General features: G+C 34.7%; 1 protein-coding gene across 3 annotated transcripts in view; it reads right to left on the minus strand.

The window, feature by feature from the left end:
- SLC4A10 (solute carrier family 4 member 10) overlaps positions 1–26,805 on the minus strand; it is a 224,765-nt gene that overhangs the window by 18,536 nt on the left and 179,424 nt on the right. For all 3 annotated transcript variants that reach the window (XM_033860084.2, XM_073807645.1, XM_033860093.2), the window contains 8 exons: positions 24,329–24,434; positions 18,708–18,869; positions 17,054–17,167; positions 15,649–15,810; positions 8,017–8,268; positions 6,561–6,629; positions 1,177–1,350; positions 274–396 (listed from right to left, as the gene is read on the minus strand). In XM_033860084.2, the coding sequence (XP_033715975.1) occupies positions 274–396; positions 1,177–1,350; positions 6,561–6,629; positions 8,017–8,268; positions 15,649–15,810; positions 17,054–17,167; positions 18,708–18,869; positions 24,329–24,434 (1,162 nt within the window). The remainder of the gene's footprint in view (positions 1–273; positions 397–1,176; positions 1,351–6,560; positions 6,630–8,016; positions 8,269–15,648; positions 15,811–17,053; positions 17,168–18,707; positions 18,870–24,328; positions 24,435–26,805) is intronic.

Genomic DNA, 26,805 nt, shown 5'->3' on the forward strand with positions numbered 1-26,805 from the left:
CAGAAAAATAAACTTTGCAGTTATAAGGATAGTGAAGGACAAAGTATTTGCATATTTCATTAGGGTTTGGTTTACTCATGTAAGATTTGTCCTCTCTCTGTTCAAGTTCCAGCTTGATGATTTTAAACATCAATCTTCCAAAATAGTCCACCTGTGTTTGTTAGTAGTCACTATCTAAAGCTAAACACAAAAATTTAGCTTTGCAAAGAGCTATTACTGTGCAAGTGTTCCTTTTTCTTTTCTTTATAAGATACTGATTTTGCTCTGACTTACTTCTTTTTCAGCATCTTCTAGTTTCTTTTTCTTACTCTCAGGCATTAAATCATCCAACCAGCTGAGTTCCCGTTTGGTAAACAGCAAGTCCATCAACTTTCTTACAAATACCAGAGCTAACACCTGAAGTAAATAATAAAGCAGTTTAAAACAGGGAAAAAATATAAATGGAAGGTTTAGATTTGTTTGTTTTTTGGTACAAACAAGTCAACTTCAATTAGGGCTGACATTAAAGTGAAATCTGAAGATATGTGCGTATAAAAGATATTGAGTGTACTTTTGCTTCCTTCACTTCCTTTTCTTACCACATCTCCAGAATAATGGCTATCATTTTACCCATTATACAAGTCATTTAAAGAAGCAATGAAAAAAACTATATATTTGACTGTTTCCTTAAATACACATAGTTAATAGTTTACATTATTTTAAATGAACATTAAATCATTATTACCTATGCTGATGATATTTTAAATTACTTATAGTAATTCAAGCTCATTTTATTTTTGAAGTATTTGAAACTGGTTTAAAATAGTTAATAAAATTTGATTTTATATACTCCAATAAAGATGTTAAAAAAATTTAATTTCAAAAATCCCCTTACATTTTCAAATTTGCTAGTATATCTGTAAAGTTAAATTTTGAAAGTTTACGTCTTCCACCCAACTTCAATTAATTCAAACTACTGCTAATATTCAGAATGATAGAGATGAAGCTAGTATGAATCACTGAAATTCATATATAATCTGAAACCCAATCTTAGTTACTAGTTTTAGTGGCTAAAGTTTATACCAAGATTTCCAAAAATTGTTCAAAATTATTCTATTGATCCAGTTTGTTCATGGATTTTCAAAGAGAGCAGAAAATCAGAGGAGGAGAAAAAGAGTTGAGTTAGAAGTTTCATACCATCATGGGAAAGACAATAGCAGCTCTTGAAACTTTTATTATCCACAAAAGGCCAAGGCAACTCATCTGAATAACTGTGAAGAGATGGACTTTTCGAAGTGGTACATGCCTTAGATATATAAAATCTGGTTGATGTTTTGCAGGCATCCAGAAGAGCTTTATTCTATCGAAGAACTAGAAGATAAACAGACTAAATTGCTTTTTACAGACAGCAATAGAAGTAGGATAAGTAAATGTATAATATGGTCCAATATATGGTAGATCACACTTAAGTTGACATCAGGACAATACTATTGTTAAGCGTACACTCTGAAATAATACAGTTTCAGTTTTATAATATCCCACATTTTCTTGAATATGGACACATGTTATAATTTAAAAGAGTTTAATAACATTAAAGCCGATGCTAAATGTTGCTCCCTCAGAGAGTATAGCCTTGAAAGAAAACATTATCATCATCCTCTTCATCATCACATCACAATTTCTTCTTTTACCTGCCCCTTAAGCACTAGGGTTTCCTGGACTCTTCTTTCCTGAATAGCTCATCCGTTCCCATTGTTTCAATTTTCACGTACTTGCTAAAGACTTTCAGACCTCAACTCTACTTCAGCTCTGTCTGTCTTGAGCTCTCAACCCACAACCAGCTGCTGAGTAGGATGTCCTGACCTCCTTAGTTTGACTCTGCTGTTTTGGCCTTGCCACTTTGATCCCCAACAAGGTTTCGGTGCTGTTTCTAAAAATACAAACATCTTGGCCATAAAGATTTAACCTAGATGAATTATTGTTAATAAAGTATTTTTCAGAGCAAATTTTAACTCCGTTTAATTTCTTGATCAAATTTGATCTTCAATCACATTTTACTTATCAACAAACTGTACCGCATGTTAGCTTTATTTTATGTGGATCATTTTGTTTAATTTTTCTCAGGCCAAATTTTGCAGTTTTCAATATTTCCAACAAGAAGCGATGATTCAGAAAATGACAGTTTCAATCAGTCAGTTCTATATCATACCATTTCTACAGGAATATCTCCTATGCATTTTAAGAGTAATATCAGATTTAGTCCTTAGCTACTTTATATAAGAAAATTGTAAGCAATTCTCATCAAATATTCCAAAATTACTCTAATATGCCAAGGAACAAATGCCCATGAAGTCAAGTAAGTGTTAGTGGCAAAACATCATGTTTGTCCAATAAAGATGTTAAAAAAAAAATCATGTTTTACCAAAGCCTCCTAATATCCCAAATTCAACATAAACCCATCTTTCCTTCTGTGTGCAGCATGACCTTCCCTCAGGCTTCTAAACCAGAATCATACATAGTTTAGCCCATCCACTGTTCATTTATTCATTCATATTCATTTATACATTCCAAAAAATTTGTTGAAAACCTTCTATGCAGAGTACTAAGTGCTGAATTTGTTTCTGGTTTATCCATCTCTATATTGTTCACAAATATTTCACTGGGTCTTTTTATTTCTACCACCTAAATATGTCTTAAAATTACATGTCATTAAATAAATAAAACTCTGCGCAGTGGAGGTGGCAATAGGGAAGAAATAAAGTAAAATCCTTGGGGTTATAACCGAATGTTTCAATTTCTATAGAACTAATTTTTCCCAGCCACCATTTCTCCATTTGTGAAGTTATGTTATTGCATAAATGTACTTCAGTGTGTGAGTGCTTCACTTGTTATTGCTTAAATGGCACATTTGCTTTACTTTGGATTCCTGAAGTGCTGGAGTGAATATAAATGTGGTTATATATCAGAGTACAGAAACAGCATTCATGAGAACACGAATCTGTTTTTTCTGCCATGTTGCACAGTGAGAAGCCTAGATAAGTTTCTTAATATTACTGAACAGGTAACACATAGAGCCCTCCAACAAACAGGGTAACAAATTGACATGCTTCCTGAACGGTTGATATTAGGCACATTTTTAATTATTATTATTCAAGTAATGATAATCATGCTAAACGTATTCTGAGTTTTGCATTTGCCTTTGATCTTGTCCTAATATCAGTATCCCGTTTCCCCATCCAGTGAACCACAAAATACCAAATAGGAATTTCAACTCCCTGAGTTTGGGGCTCACTTAAATTTTCACTAACTCTGTTTCTCAGTGTGAAACCCTATTTGCTGTTTCATTGGTGCTATTTAGAACTCATTGTACTTTTCTCATGGGCCTTTGATAATGTTTTCCTCAATTTTCATTTGAAAGATTCACACCCCAAATAATTCCAAAATTTGACATTCTTGTTTAGTTCCAAACCTCACGGGTATAAAATCATGTGAGTGGAATTAGGGGGAAAAACCTGTTGCAGCCTATTAAAATGATTTTACTTTGTTTCTTAAACATCTGCTGCTGTATTGATGTGAGCCCGAGGCCTAAGAATAAATACTTTTCACTTACGGTTGAAATTAGTACTCATGGAACCTCTGCCAAAGGCAAAAAACACCTAAAAAAACCCAGCAAAACAAATAAACAAAACCTTTTCAATACTCTTCCCTATCTGCCTTACCAAACCAATTCTTTTAAAATATATTTTTCATACATGAAGTTACAGCTGAGCAAATTAAATGTAGTTTGAGTAAAATTAAATGCATAACACTTCTCAACCATCTCCTTCTCCCAAGTTAATTTTACCCAGTGGCAGGCTGAACAGAGTCATGCTATGTACTTTGGGTGTTCAGTGATCTTACAGTAACTTCATATTAAAGTTTTGCCTCGGTTCTGACATTCAGTAGTATCCTAAGGCTAAAGTGGTTTTCCTTCTCCCAAAGGCAGAAGCTGGTTAGTTGTTTATTCAGGAAAAGAGTTCCTGTGCTGCCTGTCCCTCAGTGTTGAGAGTTTAGCTAAGCTATTCCATAGTGTTGCTGCCTTATCATCCATTTTGTTTGATCAAGCAGCCTGAGGTGACCTTAAACTACCCTAACCCCTCATGCAAGTGTACGTCTTAGCTGCCTGTAGAGTCGCAAATAGATATAAGTTCCTGACGTAGCTTCTCCAACGGCCCTTGTGATCAGCAACCACCCCTGCCCCCCACTGCCTTCTCCTTATACACCCCTTAGATAAGACTCCCACAAAGCTTACCAAAACCCTGCTCTTTCGATTTGAAGAGTCCAATTCGGCCTTAGCCCAGCAATCCCAAAGCACTCCACCCACTGACCCTAATAAAAGCATGTGTCCCAAGTCCTGTCTCCCTCTCTCTGTCTTCACTTTGTCTGGACCTCCCCATGCGGCCCCTCAAGGCCAGGTACTTCCTGTGTAGACCTGTGAGTGATAAACTTCTCTATTTCAGTTTCTCTTGTGGTCTGTTGTTGAACCGCAGTTCACCATCCAGCACCCTGTGCTCCACTTAAAAAGTGTTAATTTGACAAATTCATAGCACTTATTCAGATGACTGTTCCTCTGTAGGTCTCTGAATGGCAGTGAGTCTGGCTTGTCAAAGAAAACGTGGTACTTTATATTGACTTTTCGCCAACAAAAACAAACTATACATTACAATAAATAATCCTCAAAAGTAGTCTCTTTTTCAAGAAAATTTAAGTGTTTTGGAACAATAATGTTGTTATAAAACAAGATGATTCAAAGGCAAATTTAAGTCGAAACCTGTGTTAGTTCCCTAGTGCTGCTGTGACAAATTACAACTTGGTGGCTTAAACAATAGAAATTTATTTTCTCACAGTGTGGAGGCCAGAATTCCAAAATCAGAGTGTTGGTGGGCCATGCTCCCTCTGAAGGCAGTAGGGAAGAAAATTTCCTTGCCTCTTCCAGCTTCTGTTGGTTCCTGATGTACCTTGGCTTGTAGTGGCAAAATTCCAATCTCTGCCTCCACCTTTATGTGGCTTTCTTCCCTATGTCTCTCTGTGTCCTCTCCTCTCCTCTTCTTATAAGGACCCCAGTCATTGGATTTAGGGTTCACCCTAAATCCAGGGTGAGCTCATTTTGAAATCCATAACTAATTACATCTGCAAAGACTCTATTTCCAAATAAGGTCACATTGTGAGATTCCAGGTGGATATGAATGGTGGAAAGAGGCACTATTCAACCCACTACAGTAACATAAGCAGGAATAATTTGTCAACAGCCTCCGTAAAAATTTAGAATAATCTTGTGGTACTTTTGAAATGTGTCCACAGATTCTTTGGTATTATTCTCTTCAAGAGATGGACTCTAATTTCCCTCCCTGTGCGTGCGAACTGGACACAATGACTTGCTTCTAACAAATAGAAAAAAAGTGGAAGTGACCGTGCGTAACTTCGGAGATTGTCAATAGGCACAGTGACTTTGCCCTCATTCTCTCTCTTGTATTGTTCACTGGGATGGAAGTTAGCTTCTCTAGTGTGAGGACATTTAAGTGTCTGATGGAGAGGCCTCCTACCAATAGCCAGAGAGGAACTAATGTCTCTTGCCCTCAGCTATATATGATAAGCCATCTTGGACATACACCTTCTAGTCCTATTCAAGCCTTCAAATGACTGCAGCTCTTGTCCACATCTTGATAGCAACCACGTGAGACATCTTGAGCCAGAATCACCCAGCTAGTAAGTTCCCAAATTCATGACACACAGAAACCGTCAGATAATAAATGTTTACTGTTTTAAGCCACTAAGTTTTATAGCAATTTGTAATGTAGCAATGGGAAATTAATACAAAAACTATATTTATTTAACCAATACTTAAACAATTAATAAGGTTTTCCTTATTAATTTACAAAATAATTCTATAAAGACAATTGTAATAACAACAGGAAAACAAACATAAAAGGAAAAAATATCACCCAGGAGCTCATTACCTTAATAAATTGTCTTTATTTCTCTACCTTCCTTCTTAATCCACCCACACTCACAGTTTTATAAACCTATCATAGCTACAACTCATTTTTCCACTTTTTCACTTTGCATTTCACTTTGTCATAAGCATCTTTACTGTGTTGTTTTTATAGTCATCATATTTATCAATTTTAAACTAATGTTCCTTAGATAGCTTAATTATTTTACTGCTATTGAATAATTGGGTTGTTTCCAATATTTTGATAATATGTGTTACAAGGAACATCTTTGTGCAAAATTTTTTTTCTGTTTTCATAGATAGGTGTCCACATACATGATCACAGTATCAAAGATCTAAAGTATTTGGATATATTTTTAAATGTACTGCTATCTTTTTCTAAAAGGATTATAAAGTCTAAACCTTTTACAGTTTTAATATACTCATAGTAAACAAAAGTATCCTCAGATTATGAACCAGTTTGAAGAAATTTAATTGTAGTCTGAAATCTGCTCCTCAGATAATGGCATTTTTTTAGCTACCACATGACTCAGCATCAACAGACCTTAAGATAAGTCATCACAGATGTGCTTGTATTACTGTAATTTACCTGAATCCCTTTTAGCGATGAAGCACCCATATAAAGGAACACTCCATATAGCACTGGCATAGGAATAAACTGTAAAAGAACAATTAGAAAAAAGGCACAAGTTATTTTCAAATATAATGTGGTCAATATATTCTGCACTTCCAAAGAAAAACACAGAAAAATAAATAAATATTTTAGAAGCAGTACAGGGCAGAGCCAGAAGACATGGGTTAAAATCCCAGCTCTAAGCACTTTTTAGCTGCATTACCTTAGGTAAGTTACCTAAGCTCTCTGTGCCTTAGTTTCCCAATATCTAAAAAGGGATAATAATAGGTCTGTTATAAGTATTTAATAGGTCAAAACCAATAAAAACACATATGATACGTAATAAACAATAAATATTAACTATTATTATTATGCTGCTTTAGGGAAATTTGAATTTTGTTTCACAATGGTAAGATATTTAGATTAAAGGTGAAGGATGGAGCTAACATCTAGACATTGTTCCTACACTTTACCAGATACTTGTAAACATGTGGATTGTTCAATTTTTCTCTTTTTATTGGAATACCTCAGCATCATTTTTTTCTCTATAATTACTTATATAACATAGAAATTAGTTCTTGCAAATTGTGTAAATTATTAAATAAAGGTAAACTTGTATAAATTATTAAATAATTCAATTAGAATTTTCGAAGTATGGACAACTAAAATGAGTTATAATTTAAAATACAATGAACACACCTTTGAAGTACCTGTCAAAATTACAGGACAAAACAATTACTCTTTAATGCGCTTTAAAATGGATTCAACTATTTTATTTTATTTTATTTTATTTTTTTAAGGATAGAAGTGAGACATACTTTATTTCATAAATTGAGATGAATTTTATACACAGAAAAATAGCTGTTAGTAAAATTATGATGGGGTTTAATAAACCCAAATACATTCAGAAAGTTCAGGATTCAACTACTTGAAACATAAAAAATAAGTATGTATAATAATGATGTTCATGTAGTAGTTTTATGAAACATTTAAAATACAAAACTGCATATGTGGCCGTGACCATGGCATTGCTTATCTCTGTACCTCCACCTTATATTAAGTAATATTAATTGCAAGTATATCTGTCCACTGACAAGAAAATAGAAACTTCATTTTGTGTAGGCCTACAGTAAACTCAGGTCACAAGTCAGTCAGAGATGAGTGACTCTTTCCCATAACCTGATTTTCATTTCAAAATTACAATAATAATTTCCACAAATTTTACTCTGCCAGATTTAATTTTTTTATGTATTTAAGGATTCTAAAATATAGCACATAATTTCCCTTGTTAAGAAGCTATATAAACATGGTAAAAATTCATCACTTTCATCACATGCCGTACAATATGATGGCTTAGATTCAAATGAAATTTCGTAAACAATAATAAATATATTCTTCCTTCTCTCAAATTCATAAAGGCAGATTTCATTACCTTCAGAATACTGGTCATAAAGACTGATGAACCCATAAGAATAAAAATCATAAGCCCAGTAACCCTTTGCTCCCGAATGCCAAGAAATTTGGGTTGTTCTCCTGGAGCTGAACATTCTGATTCCAGTTTTAGGCTGTTGACATGAGTGATGGAGAGGACAGTGGCAGCCACAAACCACGGCAGGCCCATGATGGAGCACACACCAAGCATGACAGCCACCATTAATAGATCCAGATGGTACCCACAACCTTTCTGTTAAGAGAAAGAAAAGAGGATTCTCATACTACCTGAATTTGGCATAGAGACCAATGACACCACCACCATAGAATAGTAAAGAATAGAAAAGAGATACTATCTTGAATCTTGTATAACTGATTCTAAAATGCAAAATAAATTAAAAAGATAACAGTCTCAAAATATATAATCCACTTAAAGAAAAGTTGCAGGTGTTCCTACTGTAATCATGATTATAGTGGCTTCTACATATTTTAATAGGTTTAATGTAATTCTGGCTTAATGGTACATTAGTTTCCATTCTACTTCTATTGAATAGGTAGTCATTATCAAATACAGTCACTTCACTTTGGTTCCTTAAATGGGCAGGTTAATTTGCAATTCATATGTCTAGTCTTTCATCATTAATTCATATGAAGAATATTGAGCATCAATTATATACCAGGCATCAGGCTGAGAAAACAAAGTATGGGCTGTGTCCACAGCAGAGCTAAGAATGGCTTGGTTGTGACTAGAAACCACTTCCTGACAATACCCAAGAAGCCTTTCTGCTAATATCTCCTGAAGAAAAACTCTTCTTAAACCCTCAGTTTCCAATTGCCCTGTTTTGTCTCAATGGCTGACTTCTACTGGGAAAAATAATATCATAGAACCTAAACTTCCATATATACTCATTTTTATCTTAATATATTACTACTGGGCTTCCCTGGTGGTGCAGTGGTTGAGAGTCCACCTGCAAATGCAGGGGACACGGGTTCGTGCCCTGGTCCGGGAAGATCCCACATGCTGCGGAGCGGCTGGGCCCGTGAGCCATGGCTGCTGAGCCTGCGCGTCCGGAGCCTGTGCTCTGCAACGGGAGAGGCCACAACAGTGAGAAGCCCGCGTACCGCAAAAAAAAAAAAAAAAAAAAAAAAAAAAAAAAAAAAATATATATATATATATATATATATATATATATATATATATATATATATATATATATATATTACTACTGCATCTTGTTCTCATCTGTTTCAGTTTCAGCACTGGAAAAATTTGGCCTCTCCTTAAAGTGATAGTTTTTGTGTTTTCTATCTCCTCTATGATCCTCCTGTGCTATCACTGGCCTCCAGAGGATTTCTTGAACCAGGCGGGAAATGTAAATGAGGAAAAATGGGTGCAAGGGACATGTGGAGGTGTGGGGACCTGGAGACTGCTCCCTAGCAGAGGGTGATTAGCTAAGAGTTCTCTGAGGAGACAAATTGAAGAATGGAGAAGAACCGAGTTACCCTCTTCCTCCATCCCCCGTAGGAAATTGACAGTGTAAAGCCTCAGAGGCAGCAAATGCTACTTTACATTCCAACTGTTAATGACTACTTCATGAGAGGTGGTGTAATAAAATGCTTAAGGGTATAAGTTCTGGAGACAGGTGGCCTGGAATCAAATGCTGGCTCAACCAATGATCTTGGGCAAATCATTTAACTTCTTGTGCCTCTGTTTCCCTGTCTGAAAAATGGTGATGATAACAGGAGACATCTTGCTGGGTTGTTGTGAGAATTAAATAATTTGCAAATGATTTTGCACATCATTTAGAACAATGTCTGATATATTAGTAAGTACCCAGTAAATGTTAGGGGCTATTATATTCTAGCAGTTGAACAATACATTTTTCTTTTGTACTCACTTGTTTCAAGGATCCTCAATAAAAATATATAAATGTTTCTTAAGGGCAGGTAAACTTGTCATACAATTTCTCAGTATATCTCAGTTTTTAGTGCAATCATTGACGTACAATAAGCAATCATAAAGTTACAGATTGACTTTTTTAAAAGGAAATATGCATTATTGAAACAGTTTTTAGAATCAAACAGGTATAATTTTAAAAGAAATATAGCTGTTAAAATTAGTATTATGAACATGAGCAAAAATTACCAATTATTCTAGAGGAATAATTTTGGCTTTTCTTACAGGCAGTTTTACCAAGCTGCAAGCAGTTTCCAGCTAATCTGAAAGCTATTAGAGCCTGGAGGGTGAAACATACTGAGTATCTGACATGTATTTGTCATGGCAGTGTTTTCTTTCTGCTATTTTATTTTGTTGTTTTATTAAGAAAAACACCCTTAAAATCGGTTGTACTTCCTTCCCTTTCTGCTTATCCCTGACAAATTATAAAAGTGTAGGAGATGACAGCGAGGAGAAAATGAGAGATACCACATAAGGACCTTTTCCTCCTGCATTGTCACCAATTCCGTGGCACCCCTCCTTGGGTCAGCTGAGCTGGGTCAATGCTCCAGTTCACCCAAATGTCTAAACTCAATTTCCCTTGTGAATACGACTCTAGAAACTTTTTTTGCTAGTAACTCAGGAGAGGTTTTCATTATTAAGAGATGGAGGGTGGGAAGAGAAACACCCTGGTGTCAGCATGACCAAAAAGGTGTAACCAGCTTCACTAGGGCCATACTCTGGTCCCCTGGTCCTTTTGCAGAACATTTTGGAAAATGTAGTTGCATAGAACTCAAATTTTAGTCCCATTAAAGGACCACATCTTAACCAGTTAGAGGAGTGTCTTGTCCTGGGACCTCTGGAGTGTGAAGAATATAGAACAGCGAAGGACCTGACCCTTAAGCCTCCATCACTGAGGCAATACAATGTGAATGGTGCCCCCTGGGCAGTTTTGCAAAGTTGTGGTACTGCTAAGAGAGAATGGAAGAGGTGCTAGTAGCTGAGAGGTACACATTAGAGGAGGGCAAAGGACACGGGGCCTTGAGAGTCAGGCTTGTGCGTTCAGCACACCCTGGACTCTCCCAGGGTCCATGCTCCCTATGGCTTAATAATATGAGGAAGGCCTTCATGAGAGTGATTTCCTACAGCTCTTGTCTTAGTGTTTTAAAAATATGATACAAATGTAAACAGTGGGATTCTAGATTGCAGGAAGCAGACAAAATAATGCTTTCCGAGGGAATAATTTCCTTTTTAAACTTAGAAAGCAAGCTTTGTAAAGTCCAAGTAGATAATAAAAACAAAAATACAATTTCCCCCGATTATGTTATACAACAATGGGAGCATCTTAATTTAATGTGAATCAAAGGAAATAAAGCAGTTCTGGCACTTCCACTAATTAGTCATTATCCTTCTTCTTGCCTTTCATTTAAAATGTCTTTAAAAACATGGTCTTTGTAACCATATTATTAGCTGATAGGCATGCCAGCCAAAGGGGAGTATCCCTTTGTCAGAGAGAGAACTGTGCACCTTCTAACATATTTCTGTAGATTTTTTTTCTGAAATAAAGACAGAACCAGAGCTTCTATTCTCACATTCATCCATGAATCACGGGAAATGGACATATGGGAGGAAAAGGGAGCATAGCAACAGGTGATGCTGCACCAGACCCCACTAAAACCAACATGCAGCAAGACAAGAGGCCAGCCAAGAGGACCATCTGATACCCAGATGCCACTGCTGAAAAAATTCGTCTCAAAGCTTGGCAGCAACTTCCTGCATCTGTCAAGTTAACCACATAAAAGACTATAGATTGACATGAAGAACCAGGCTGACAAAGAGGGCAAAAAAGAACATATCAAATGCCATAATCATCAAGAGAATGTAGTGCCAAATGAATGTTGCAAATGCATCCATTTACTCAAGTGATCTGGAATTGTATTGCTGTTTATTAAAAATGATGTCAAAAGAAGGCTGAACTGTCTACAGAAACATGTAGAAAAGCCCACGGTTGTATCTTAACAGAAACTTTCTTTTCTGAAAGATAATATCTAACTATCCACTTTTAGAGAATGTACTTTTTTTTTAAAAAAAGTGGATATTTTTAATGCTTTTCAAAGGGATTCAGTTAACCAATGCTTATTCCACTTCTCTAGGGAAGAAAGAAACAAATGAGAAATGCTAGAGAGAGTATGAATTGACGTCTATATACAATATAGATGAAATCTGCATTCTCAAGTGTTTACATTTGCAACTTCTGATACGTTTGAGTGACCCAAAGGATCATGAGGTGCAGTGAGTTAGAGTTTTGCTAATCTTGAAATTCTTCGTTCTGAGGGAGGAGTTAGTCACTTAGCCTGTGAGTTGGGGCTAGACTCCTCATCTCAACACAGCTTTATTACGTATACAGTAACACTCACAAAACGATAAAGAGATTTTTACTGGCAGGAAAAAATCCTCTAAAAGAAAACCAACTACTGGATTTGGTAATGGAAGTGAAGAAAAAGTGAAAAGATCTAAAATATAAGTTTGAGAGAGATAAAGAATGAAATGATGAATTTCTAGGTGACTCGGATATGTGATGTAGACTTAGATACATGATGTGGCCTCTACCAGGTGCTTGATACAGAAGCTAGAAATCATCATTCATTAAACTATCTCAGGGAATGCTCCAACCAAGGCAAAAATGGGTTTTCAAGGGAGAAAAAAAAAATAAGTAAAAGCTGAAAATGTGGTTAACTTGTGGTCTGGGGATATATTCAAGAAACATGTGTCTTTTTGTGACAATGTGGTTCAAGTTAAAGCCAGAGACTGTGCAAACACTTCAGGGAAGCAACAGGCGGGAGAGCGGCTATGGAACAAACCATTACTCTGAGTAAAGAACATTCTGAGAAAGTGATTTTTTGCTGTTATTAACAGGAAAATCAGTAGCAGCAGACCACACTGTAGTGAAGCTTAGAGAAGACAAGGGTTAAAGGCCAAAAAAAAAAAAAGTGTTCGGTGTAGATAAAATATGTCTTCACTGGAAGGAACTTACTTTGCAAATATCCATATCCAAGGAGGAGAATGGGGTGTTCAGACTCACAGTGGCCAAGAAAAGTCTAACTCTTCTGCTTGCGGCAATGTAGCAAATTTATGATTAAGCCAGATTTGCTGTTTACTAAATCCAGGCTATTAAGGGGTAAAATATGAATCTTTTGATTACATAGTCATTTGTACAGTAAAAAGTAATGTACAAATAATGTAATATAGTTTAATAATATAGTCTCAAGTTTGTCTCAGTGACAAAAATATTAAATGCTTTAGTTCTACATTTAACTTTATAAATGCAGATACTTGAAAGGACCACTTAAAGAATGCTTTATTATATTTTAGCTATTCTATACGATATGTAAAGGGGAGGTAAATATAGTATATTTGTTGATCTGGAGCTTTGGAAAGTCTGTGAATGTCAAGGGCCTACCATGGGCTCATGAAGAACAAGGAGCAAGCAATATGTGATTTATAAGGTGGAGAGATCTGGAAACAGCAAGCATACAGGACAGCCAAAAAGGTAACATCACCTTGGGCAATTCTTCATTTACTTCCACATTCTGTTTTAATGATTCCACTAATATTTAGAAAAAAATTTTACAAGGAAAATTTCTCAGTTAAATCAGTGATATTTCTGTCTAATTATAAAAGCCAAAAAAAAAGAAAACAACTTCCTTTGAAAGGGAAACAATGACTACATAGCTTACTTTCTTTCTAAAACAGGAGTCTTTTAGTTCATTTTAAAACATGTGCCATACAAGGAAATATATATACTGCCATTAAAAATGATAATGCAGATTTATATTTATATTGTTGGCATCGGATAATTGCCATTATAATGCTCTTATGTAAAAACAACAAGCAACATATGTAGTATGAAAATACAAATTTTGGTGTATAATTAAAACAGAAATGGGAAAAATAGAGATGTTTTCAGTTTAAAAAAATAAACTGGTGTCTAGGAAAAATGTTTTCCTACTCCTTAGAGAGTAGCAGACTAACAGCATTCAACATTAAGTTGTTAACACCGGTTTTATAGATCTACTTAATCAACTACATAACTTTAATAATTAAGTTGTGGTGGTATTTGCTTTTGCAGAAGGTTGATATTTTAAAAGCAAATAATATTTTTGAATGATTGATATTAAATAAGTTGACTACTAATTTGGAAATCTGAATTTCTTGTTTTGAGAGCTGTAAATGATTTAAAGTTTCTAATATTGAATAATGTAGTTCAGCAGTATTTTGGAGCCAGCTCATACAGACTTATAAGAACCAATTGTTTAATTTTCAAATATTTTCCTGCCAATTTTTTGATGTCACTCTTTTAGCTTGAAATGGGCCACGATGGGAGTATTGACATCATGAAAATCGGCAAACATTATAAATCAGGGTATTTCTTTTTATACACAGAGGACTGGTTGTTAAACATGTACCAGCACATCACTGGTCTAGTTCCTAAGACTTCATGTGATATTTTGGTAGAATACATCTTTAATAATCAAAAAATTTTTTGACCAAAACAAGAAGTGAATATGAACTCATTTTAAAAAAGGTTTTTGAGCACGCTTAAGTTACTTTCTACAAAGAGAATAAAGAATACTCTTTATTTTAAGAGAGACACACACTCTCCCCAATATAATAGACAAAATTCCTTTTCAGTAAGATTTATTACAAATAACTGTGCTTTCTTATACTTATGTCATTACTACTTCCCATCAAATACTTCAATCAATCTGATTTTTAAATCTTTCTAACAAACATACTTAAAAATTCTATAAAGTATGATTTCTGTTGCTCTGACAATGAAACTTTTCCTAGAGTTTAAAGAGTATGTGAAGCTAGCTGGCAATTATCCCATGATACCAGAAAAAACAAGATTGTGCCTGTTCTGTTTTTGTAAGGTTTGATTCAGAGTACTTTTAACCATTCAATGATTTTTCTGATTTTATTTAACATATTCCTATAAATGAGAGTGCTCACATTACACATCTCAGACAAACTGCACACCAGTGGACAGCTAATTTCTCACAGTTGCCAAATGGCAGGGTCAGAATATAATAAATAAGATACATTCCTATTTATTCTTTTTGTAAAAGAAAGTCATTAGAATCTGCACTAAAATTCAACAAAGATGTCACAAACTATAATATGACTGGTTTTAATGTCATAGACATTATAGATGGAGGAACGACTAAAGAAAATGAGAATTATTTGAAGATGTAATTTGTTCCAAAATGAATGCAATCTAATAGATATACTTAAGGTCAAATAGAGAAATAGAAGAACCCCAGACGTAAGACAAATTGGTAAAGCTACACTTCACCAAAATAGATTATTTCATTACAGTGTGTTAAACATGGTAAAGAAAGCTAGAACTTTGCCAATGTTTTTAAATTTTAAGTCCTGGAGGTAGGGTTCCAGAGTTCAGAGCTCAGCCAAGTGCTATAATTAAATTAATTAATTAATAATTAATAAATTAATGTTAAACTTATCATCAGACAAAGTACCATGAATATAGAAAATAAAATTATGAATCTGAAAATATTTTAATATTTCACTATGCAAATGACTATAGAATACAAAATATAATAAACATCAGTATAAAGTATAATTGACATCCGTTGAATCACAATGATTTACATTAAAATGGAGGTTAAAATATACCTTTAGCTTATGCTCTTTTCTGTTGATGATGACGGCTGTAATCTGTTGGTCCATAAAAATTAGAATAGTACAAAGTAAAGCTGGAATAACAGCAGCTATTACTGTCCACCATGGATTTGGGCCTAAAGGTGTAATAAACCAGCCACGATCATCTCTTGTGGGCTGTGAAAAATTAAAGAATGCACAGTTATTAACTGGATTAATGAATACCTAATCAAATTGTCTTACAGATAATACCAGGAAAACCCTAGTTATAAACTGATATGCCAAGTGAATTATATATTTAATAATAATAATATTCACAAAGCATTTATAAGGTACCAGACACTATTCTAAGTGCTTTAAATATTTTAACTCATTTTTTTCTTCACAACAGTCTAAGGAAGATACAGATAAGGAAACTGAGACATAGAGAGGTTCAGTAAATTTTTCAAGGTCCCAAAGCTAGTAAGTGGTGGAGATAGGATTTCAGCTCTGACAAACTGACTCACAAATTTGTGTTCTCAATCAATACCTATATTAAATAAAATCATATTAATATTTATCATTTATGATTGGCAAATTTATTTACATTTACAAATATCACATTGACCACTGTGTATAACTCTTATTTTAGACGTGTATCGAGGTCACTATGTAATAATGTCAAAAAGACGTTTGGTCACATCATGGGCTCAGGGAAAGGTTCAAACATGGCTGGTGCCTGAGATGAGACCCAAAGGAAATCATTTTGACGATTCTTTGAGGAAGTCCCTAGCTATTTTTTTTTTTTTTTTTTTTTTTGCAGTACGCGGGCCTCTCACTGCTGTGGCCTCCCCCGCCGCGGAGCACAGGCTCCGGACGCGCAGGCCCAGCGGCCATGGCCCAGGGGCCCAGCCGCTCCGCGGCACGTGGGATCCTCCTGGACTGGGGCACGAACCCGCGTCCCCTCCATCGGCAGGAGGACCCTCAACCACTGCGCCACCAGGGAAGCCCCCTCGCTCTTTTTGATAGGTGAGAAAACAGGTTCAGAGAGGTAAAGTAACTGGCCCAAGGTTGCATAGTTAGTAACATGGTCTGAACTCTATTCCAGACCTAATTTTATCTGTTTTCAAGGCCTATCCACTGTGCGTCACCCTTACTTTCAAAATGCTTCCTTATCTTTTAAGAATATAGATATTCCCACTGGAATAATTGACAGAAATTTTTTTCAAGCTGCCTCTAGGTTTCCATTTCTGTGATTTCTATTTTTTTAATATTAGGCCAAAATTTTAGTCATGCTGTGGGCATTTTATTTACTGTTATATTAATCTATATTCTTTATATTTTCATGAAAATCCCAAGAACTAGGGTTATAGCCATCATCTGAATAAAAATTAGACCTACAGAGATGGAGAGATGATAGTAAATCCTATGATAACTTCACCTTGAAAACACTTGGTACTTGTAGTTTTGGAGATGGGATCCCAATGGCATAGTCAATTAAAACCATACACAGAATTGTAAGAAAGACAGCAAAGTCGCTCACTATGGATCGCACCTAAACATAATGAAAACACTTGTCACTTGAAGGAACTATAAATAGTGAAGAATACTCAGGAACATAATCTAGAATCACACGTTATAAACACTTTATGACATAATATCATAATATTATATTTTACGCATACTATAATATTACTACTAACTCTTGTCATTTATATTTATGTATCTCTGTCATTAGGATGAATACACACTCAACATTTACAAAATGAGGCATTATGGAATAGCTACAATGGTGATTGTGCTGTTTTCATTTAAAATCTAAGTTTATTATGGGAATCTTGCATGATACAATATCACTACATCAGCAGTGCTGATAAAAATCTAAGTTTATTATGAATTCCAGTATGTGAATATTTATTTCACAGAATAAGGTTGCATGGCTAGAATTTCGCTATATTTTAGTACTCTTTCTCACGTAGGTAACATTTTAATATCATAAACCTGAAATACCATAAAATAAAATTATCTATTTTTATTGAAGTTAGTTAGTTTATCTGAGCTACAAGTATGGCAGCAGGTAATTTGCACAACAGAGTAAGCAAATTTAAAAGTTATTCTATGTAAGCCAGTTTTTAAAGCCATTTCTCTTTTATAAAGCCTTCATTGAGAAAAATTCTTAAACAATAATCAATAAGATCTGCCTTTTATTAGGCTGCCTTTATGACGCACACACAAACACATACAAAATGCAGGAGTTTGATACAAAAAAGATAATTCTATATTAATCAAATTAAGCTTTGGGGGGAAAGAAATGAATCTTCCACGTTACGGAAGGAAGAGGTAAGAAAAACAGAAGTTTCTCTCAAACAGCAGTTCTTAAAACATTTTCCCAGAGTAGAATTTTCATCACAATTTTTAGCTCATCCCTAAAAAGCTTGTTTTCTTGTTTCTTTTCTTTCTTTTTCTTTTCTCCTTCCTTCCTTCCTCCTTCCCTCCCTCCCTCCCTTCCTTCCTTCCTTCTTTTTTGGCTGAGTCAGACCTTATAGGTGTTACTTTGCAGTGTTAAATATTGAACTAAGCTGTTTCTCTGTTTACTTTCCTTTCCAAATATGCAGATGCAAACGTGGTGGGTTAGGCGGAGGGACTGACACTTTAAAAATGAAAAAGAGGATAGTGTTCCAATGAGTCTTGCAGGGGCTTTCCCAATTACAGAATGTAACAGTGGCTCCTATGAGGTGTCTGTCAGGCTGGAATAGTTCCCACTGTTCACTGGGCAAGAAAGTGACAATCAGTAATGCAGTGTGTGCTTTTGAGTTCCAAAAATGAAAGTGGGAAAGTGGGAGTTTATCTCTGGGATTTGAAGTTAGGAGATAAGCCTGGAGGGAATGTGTACTCCTAGCACTGTATCACAGAATGCTTTCTCTTACCTCCCTCACCATGCCCACTCCTAAACTGGCAGCTCAATCACACAAAAACCTTTTCGTGGCTCCTTTAACGACAGCAATAGCTCTTTCTTTTGTCCTAAAACACACATGACTCCATAACATGCTTTATGTTGGTTCACGTTTTGATCAGAAAAATTGTAGTCTAAGTACCTTGGTTGGAAAATAGCGGCTAGTCTTGAACTGCTTCAGTGTGGCTGACAGAGTAACTGTGGAAAAGAACAGGATCACTGACCAAAATAGAACATCTGGAACATATGGGTGCTCGTGGCCACAAGCTCGTCCAACATACTCTCCATGTAATGATTTGCATTCCTGCCAGAGGAAGGAAAACAAATGGAGCTATTAAGCAAAAAAGGTGGACACGTTTCTTTCAGAAAACTAACATCTTAAGATCGCTTGCAGTTGAGTTGCTGAAGTTTTCAGTTATGGCTCCTAGTTGCATAGGTAGTGAGCAATATGAACCACTTCTAAAATTCTTGCCTTTTCAAATTAAGTTTAAATCTATGAAACTAACTGATTTATCAATCACCATCTTAATGAATTTTCACATCAACCCTATAAAATAGGTAGTTGTTATTATTTCTATTTCATGTCTGAGGAAACTGAGGTGTAGAGAAGTTAAGTAATTGGCTATGGGCTCACCGCTGCTGGGTGGCAGCAGAGTTGTGACACAAACATGATATTCCTTTGGTGGGAATATTATTAAAGAAGAACAATGATTTTGTAGAATTATCTAGTCCAAAAGCTCCCAAGAAAGGTGAGAAAAGCAACAAAAAACTATGATACATTATTACTGGAGTGAAACTGAAAGTCAAAGATGGGGCTCAAATTTAAATTATAGAACAAAAGAGAAAAAAGTATAGAAGCAATGCAAAGTTCATATTTACTATGACTTCTTCATGGTCTTTTTTTTTTTCCTGGTATATATTTTATAAGCCTCTGAAGGATCATTTCTAATTGCTGCCTTAGCCATGAGGTGGCAGCAAAGTCAAAAAAATTTCCTTTCTTGGAGGAAAAAAACTGAGCATTTTAAACATTAATATTTTGAAATTAAAACTTTTTAAAAACGTTTTGCTTTTTACTATTTTAATTTAAAGATTAGAACACTAAATTTTAATTTTTTATTTCAAAACAGAGAAAAGAATGGTTTAAGTGATCCAGTGACCTTGTTAGTACTTGAGATATCTGGACCTGAACAGAAACTGAATTGTGCCATATACTTAAAGATCTTAGAGAAAAATATGGACTGACGGACTGATCACCAACAGAGACTGTCCAATGAACAAAGTTTCAGGCCCTGGAGTCCTTGTATAGCAGAAAACAAATACCTTCAAAAGATTCTAGACTAAATCACAGATTGTTACATGGTTATCCAAAAACAAACTAGTAAAATCTACTTGGGGCAGCTACCCCTAAGGCTAGGATTCTTGAGAAATATTGTTTGTATACTTTATAATTATCTAACACAATTCCATTCCCTTTTCTAATCTAACTGCAAATGCTACATTCTTTGCTAGCTAAAGTTGAATTCCAATTATCTATTTTAATATAGAGCACAATGACTTGGCTAATTGAAAAACCAAAGAAAAATCCCCCAGGCCTTAATTATAGCTTTAATTTTCCTTCTTTCAAAACTCTGTTAAAATAGATAAAGTAGCAAAAATGAATCCTTGAATTTTTTAGTCCGGTCTCTTGTCCCTTGTCCAGAGATACTAGTATAGCAATTACTAAGCAAAGTAATGGTTAAGAAGAATGGATAAATACAAAGAGGAGCTAGAAGCTCTGTTGTAAACACATTATCTAAATATTTGTGATCAGTCTTTTGTGCAGATATAAAAGTCCTCCAAGTCTTGGACTTGGCTGGGTCTTGTTCTCAAATCTTAGGAACATAGAAACCATTTAAAGGATCATTTAACTGTCTTAAAATCTATAATACATTGCCAATAGCTTGCCTAGTTACTTTAATTCAAAGCAAATTCGAAAAGCGTATTTATTTTTTCTTCCTTTTAGGGGGACAGTATGCTATTTAAAAAGGAAAAATTGTGAACTACTAAATTCTACATTTATTTTCTGGTTTATACTAACTGTACCTTTAACACACACACACACACACACACACACACACACACACACACACACACACACACACACACAAAACAAGTACTGAGATTTGGAAGAGAAAACTAAATCCAAATCCTGTTCTCTTATTTTGAGTCTCACATATGGTTTCACTTACAAAAATGAAAAACTGCTTGTTGACAAACTCATTTCTACTAATTATTCTTCAACACGTTCTAAGTTTCAGCAGTGTTATAAGTTGGTAAAAATTAAGTTTGATAAAATAAGAAATTAAAGTTGGCATTAGTGTCCTGCCCCTTAGTTATATATAAGCTAAATATGTAATTCTGGCACTAAAACGATTCTTAACCAATTGCTAGTTAATTGCTTGTGAATATTTTAAACCTCGCCTAGGAATTCCTTTATAATGACAGATTTTGAGATACTGCTAAAAATATATATAAACATAGAAACCTAAGTGTTCTAGCTTGCTATAAAACACTTGAATTAGGCATTATTCACAATAGCCAAGATATGGAAATAACCTAGATGTCTGTCAATGGATGAATGGATTAAGAAAATGTTGTATAAATATATAACAGAATATCATTCCCTTAAAAAGGAAGGAAATCCTGCCATTGCAACAACATGGATGAATCTGGAGGACATTATGCTGACTGATATAAGCCAGACACAGAAAGACAAACACTATATGATTTAACTTACATGTGGAATCTAAAAATGTCAAACTCAGAAGCAGAGAGTAGAATGATGGTTACTAATGGCTGGGGACAGGGAAACATGGGGAAATATTGGCCGAAGGGTACAAACTCTCAGTTATGCAGGATAAATTATGAAGATCTAATGTATAACATGGTGACTATGGTTAATAATATTGCATTAAATAATTGAAATTTGCTGAGAGAGTAGATCTTAATTGTTTTCACCAAAAAAAAAAAAAAGGTAACTATTTGAGGTGATGGATATGTTAATTAGCTTGATTGCGGTAATCATTCACGTCATATACATATACCGAAACATCATATTGTATACCTTAAATATACACAATTTTTATTTGTCAATTATACCTCAATAAAGCTGGAAAACAAAATAAACCAAAACAAGATATTTACATTAAATAGTAAATCTGTGATTTGAGACTATTTTTCAAAACGATCATTAAATATTTATTGAACACTTATTATGCATACAGCTGTTTGGGAGAATCAACGAAAGCTAAAGTTCTTTGCCCTTGCTGAGTTAGCAAGGTATAAATGACAATTAATGAGTTATGTAACAATTCAATTAAAAATCATCACGTGAATAATATACAAAGTAGATATCACATGACTATTTTTACAAAACTAGTTATAATAGCCATTAGCACAGTGCTTTATTAATACAATGTTTTTGATGATACTAATGGTTATGCTGAGGAAAGAAATCCCAGAATAACAATTAAGACAAAACAATTTTATGGCCCTCATTGACTTAAAAATTGTAAGATTTTTTCATTATGTAGCATTCCCTTTGGTGATAAATGCTATTTCTGGTCAAGATTAGCAATTACCTATTGCAAAAACTGCTTTTAACTAATGAAAAATAATATGAAAATTTCTGCCAGAATGTTAACTCCCAGTACAGAACTTCAAGAAAAAAAACCACAGTGCTAGATTTGCTTTGATTGCAAAATATTTTTCACTGTACTCTGCTTGACCCTAAAACTTCTAATATTTAAAACTAACTCATGGCTAGCTAGATCAATTGTGCTATGAGTCTCTTTGAAAGTTATGATTCAGGGTTTGCTACTACATGGAATGAATATTATTATTTAATATTAAATTATTCAAGACTATAAAACACAGAGTAAATTATCATGTTAAATAATTTAGAGATGAGATTATTGGGTTACTGTATTGTAGGGGACACCAAGATGAGGGACAAAAGCAAGGGACTCAAGACATAATATCTTTATAGTTTACAAAAGGGAAATATAAGTGGAAGATGCACTGCTGAATGGACCAACCACAATCCCATGTCTAAATTCTGCATAACGATAGCATTCTTTCTTGTTCAGCTCATCATTTCTTTTACTGATCGATTTAAATGGCTCTCTGAAAGGAAACAGTTTGGTAATGTTATTTTTTCTAAGAAAAATAGGACAGAATAAATGTTAACCATAACAGAAGAAAACAACAAAAGTAAGTGAAGGCTTATTTTAGAGCAAATGACTAGCATAAGAGGAAAAGTAGTAAAATATAGATCAAGATAGAATTTTAAACAGAAGGTAAGTAATTTGATTTTGATTCTGAAAGAAAATATTTAATGAGGAAAATTGATAAAATAGGCAATAGGTCAAGTGCTCTTACAAGAATCATGTTTAGAGTTTTATAACATTTGTACAACAAAAAAGATTTCTATGTGTCACTAACTGGTTCACTTACTAAATGATATGTTTTTCATAAAATGAACTAGAATTTATATAGTTTTATGCCCATGGTTATAATGGGATTTGAGCTTACATGGGTAGATAAAGTGGCAGAAGCTTTGGATTGTAATGTTTGTAACTGGGAAGAATAGAGAAGAAACTAGAATGACTCAGATTTTAATACTTATTAAAACCAGAACACTTTCGATTTTTCCAATTATGAGATTTGATTGACCAGAAGTAAAGGATGCAAATGTAGATGGAAAAGGAGGTGCACAAATATTGCAAGAGATTAAGAAGAACTGAGAAATTCAGCTACGAGGGGGGAAAAAAGATACCACAAAAAAAGAGGAAAGCCAAAAATATTTTTAAAGGTATAAGATTTAACTTTGATAGGTGAAAAATATGTTGCCATTCTATTTCTTGAATGGAGGATAAAGAGAAAATGGAAGTAAGAAAATCTTCCTGAGGGAGGTGCCAGAATTTTATTAAGAAAAGTGACTTTTGTTTTTCCAAAAAGTTCAATATTTACACTAAAATATTAACAAACATCCCCTCCCCCTTAACATATTCTGAACAGCTGGAGCAGTATTACAGAGTAAAGTAAAAGCATTCTGGGTTCTTTACACAGAAGGCTGACTTAGTTCTGCCATACGGTTTCATTTAGGTCAACACTACTCTTATTTAATGTGCTTTCAGTTAATCTAGTCACATTATGCCATATATGTGTGCTTTCAGAGTAACTCAGGCCTAATAACTACTGGAAAAACTTAATAATGAAAGAAAACCCCAGTAAACTTCTGCATACTTGAAATGAATGAAATCAAAACCATCACTTTTATAATAGTATTTGTTTAAAACACTTAACTTAGTGGCAATAATTCATTCAAAAAGTCAATAAAAGCCCTTATAGTAATAAGATTCAAGGTATGACCTATTTTTCTTTTTTAAAAATTAATTAATTAATTTATGGCTGTGTTGGGTCTTTGTTGCTGCATGCGGGCTTTCTCTAGTTGCGGCGAGCAGGTTGTGGTGTGCGGGTTTTTCATTGCAGTGGCTTCTCTTGTTGTAGAGCATGGACTCTATGCGCACGGGCTCAGTAGTTGTGGCTTGTGAGCTCTAGAGCGCAGGCTCAGTAGTTGTAGCACATGGGCTTAGTTGTTCCGTGGAATGTGGGATCTTCCCGGACCAGTGCTCAAACCCATGTCCCCTGCATTGGCAGGCGGATTCTTAACCACTGTGCCACCAGGGAAGTCCATGACTTATTTTTCAATGTTTCACTTACCGACACAGTTAGGTTCTCCCAAATTATGTCAGAGGCAGAAATATTGGACTCCCTCCATTCCTTCAAAGTATCATTGCTAGGATTATGTGGTTCCACACAGTTACACCTGCAAAGGCAAAACAGTGTCTTTTGTGAAGTATCTTTTTGTCACCATACTTAAAACAAATGTGTGATGGGTCCTTCTTCCCCAGTCACAGCCTTCCTCCATCTGAGAGATAAGTAGGTAGGTCATCCTAAACTCCAAAACACACTATTTTCAGACAGAGGACAGATATATTGCTAGGATTAGATCACTTCTAATGTTTCCTGGAATGAGAGGTCATTCCCTCTCTGTCCCCATCAGAGGAAATTTTTTAAAGTGTAGGTTAGAACACAGGGCTTTTGAGGCCTTTTAAACCAAGATGCTTTCTAGACCTTACAATAACCATTTGCCTCAATTATAAGTCAAGTGGGAAAAAATTATAAACATTGAAATGTATTATTATAATTACCTATTTTTATTAATACTGTATAACTATATCAATTAAAATTGGAGTTTATAATTCATATTTTAGAGATCATTTAGAATTTTGCAATGTAATTTAAAATTAAAGCTAGGTTGAAGCAAGAACCCTAGGTATCTCAGGATATACTTTCTTTGTGATGAGGGATAGTTCTATTAAAAATCAAACAATCAGTATGCAAAAGATTTTTGAATAGCTACTACATATAAAGTAACACGATGAACGCTGGGTGGGGTAAGAGCAGAGAGAATAGGAAAAAGCTGGGCAAAGTGGTACTGTTATGTAATAAAAAACAGCTTTTGATCTCATGTTCTTTATAACTTTGTAAGTAAATGAGAAGACAAAAGCAAAGATTATCAATAAGTTAATTGTCTTAGATGTTAACTTCAATTTACAAATTGTTTGAAAAATTCATTCATAAGTCTATTATTTGCCCTTCAGAGAGCATTTTCTTATAGAAGCATTTTATAAAAATAGTGGTTGGGCTCTCAGATTAAGCCACAATATACTACATAACTTGTATATTAGCTGGATTGCTGTTTTAGTGATATTAATTGAACTGTAGAACCCAACTGCCATTATTTCTGTAGGCAAATATTTTACAGTCTCTACTTGATAAATTCCTCTGCCTAAGCAACAGTCTCTCTTCTTCTTTATTTTTTTTCGGTACGCAGGCCTCTCACTGTTGTGGCCTCTCCCATTGCGGAGCACAGGCTCCGGACACGCAGGCTCAGCGGCCATGGCTCACGGGCCTAGCTACTCCGTGGCATGTGGGATCTTCCCAGACCAGGGCACGAACCCGTGTCCCCTGCATCGGCAGGCAGACTCTCAACCACTGCGACACCAGGGAAGCCCTCTCTTCTGTCTCTTACGTCAGGAATTTTAGTCTGTTCTTTTTTTTACCACCACTCATTCATTTTTCAAAGTGTACTGAGTGTCTATTATTACAAGAAACTCTCCTTAACTTGGGCAATACAGACAGGTATGTTCCTGCTCTCACTAAGAGATGTTAGAGTATTCCCCACCTGGGCTCACATGGGGCTGGGCCTCTAAAAAAACAGAGGATTCCAATGAGAAAGTTGTTGATGAGGATTTTAAGGGAATGAGACATGGCAGTATTAGCTACTATGAGCAGCTACAGTGACCACCATGGTATCAGAGGGAGGAAACACAGCAAAAGGGAAACAGTCCCCTGAGATGCAGTAATAGTCATTCATTAATGCAATTTATTCAAATCTATAGGTTCTCAAGTCCCAGATTAGTTGTACATAATCCCAGAACACAGGATTATGTGTCAGAAAGGCCTTTGTCCTTTACTGGCTGTGTGGCCAGGGGCAAATTATTTAAGCACTCTAAATCTTGGTTTCCTCATAAATAAAATGCAGACTGAAATGCTTACCTTGTAGAGTTATTATGAAGAATAAGTAACATGATATATATTAAGTGCCTGGTATACATTTATGCAGTTTTGAAATTGTAGCTGCCATCATCATCATGGTTCTCATCATTATTTTCTGGTTCATTTTTCAGTTTTTCATAAGATGTAATAAAACTGTTAACTTTCAATTAATGTAATACAAAAAAAACACTAGGCTTTTCTCTAACATGCTGATAGTCTTTATTTTGCTTCCAGTGCTTTAAAGAGAATTAAATTCTGACCAGCATTAAAACAGTTTTGCTACTATCACTGAGAATCTATCAAAAGAAAGAAAATTCCTGTTTAATTTTGACTCTAGGTCATTAGATCACTAGGCAAATACGGTAAAGATAATATATGAAGAGAGAGAGAATAATTTCATTTAAAAATATCTTCAATTATTAAAAAATAACACTAAAACCACTAAATCACTGAATATTTTCTAAAATTAAAAATCAGGTTTGGCTTCTAGCTTAAGAAAGAGGACTGAACACACATGTTTATTTTCTCATTACCTAGAATTCATTAACCAAAGAAATAATATAAAAAGAAACATG

This window comes from Tursiops truncatus, chromosome 7 (genome assembly GCF_011762595.2).
Source record: "Tursiops truncatus isolate mTurTru1 chromosome 7, mTurTru1.mat.Y, whole genome shotgun sequence".
Classification (NCBI taxonomy): Eukaryota; Metazoa; Chordata; class Mammalia; order Artiodactyla; family Delphinidae; genus Tursiops; species Tursiops truncatus.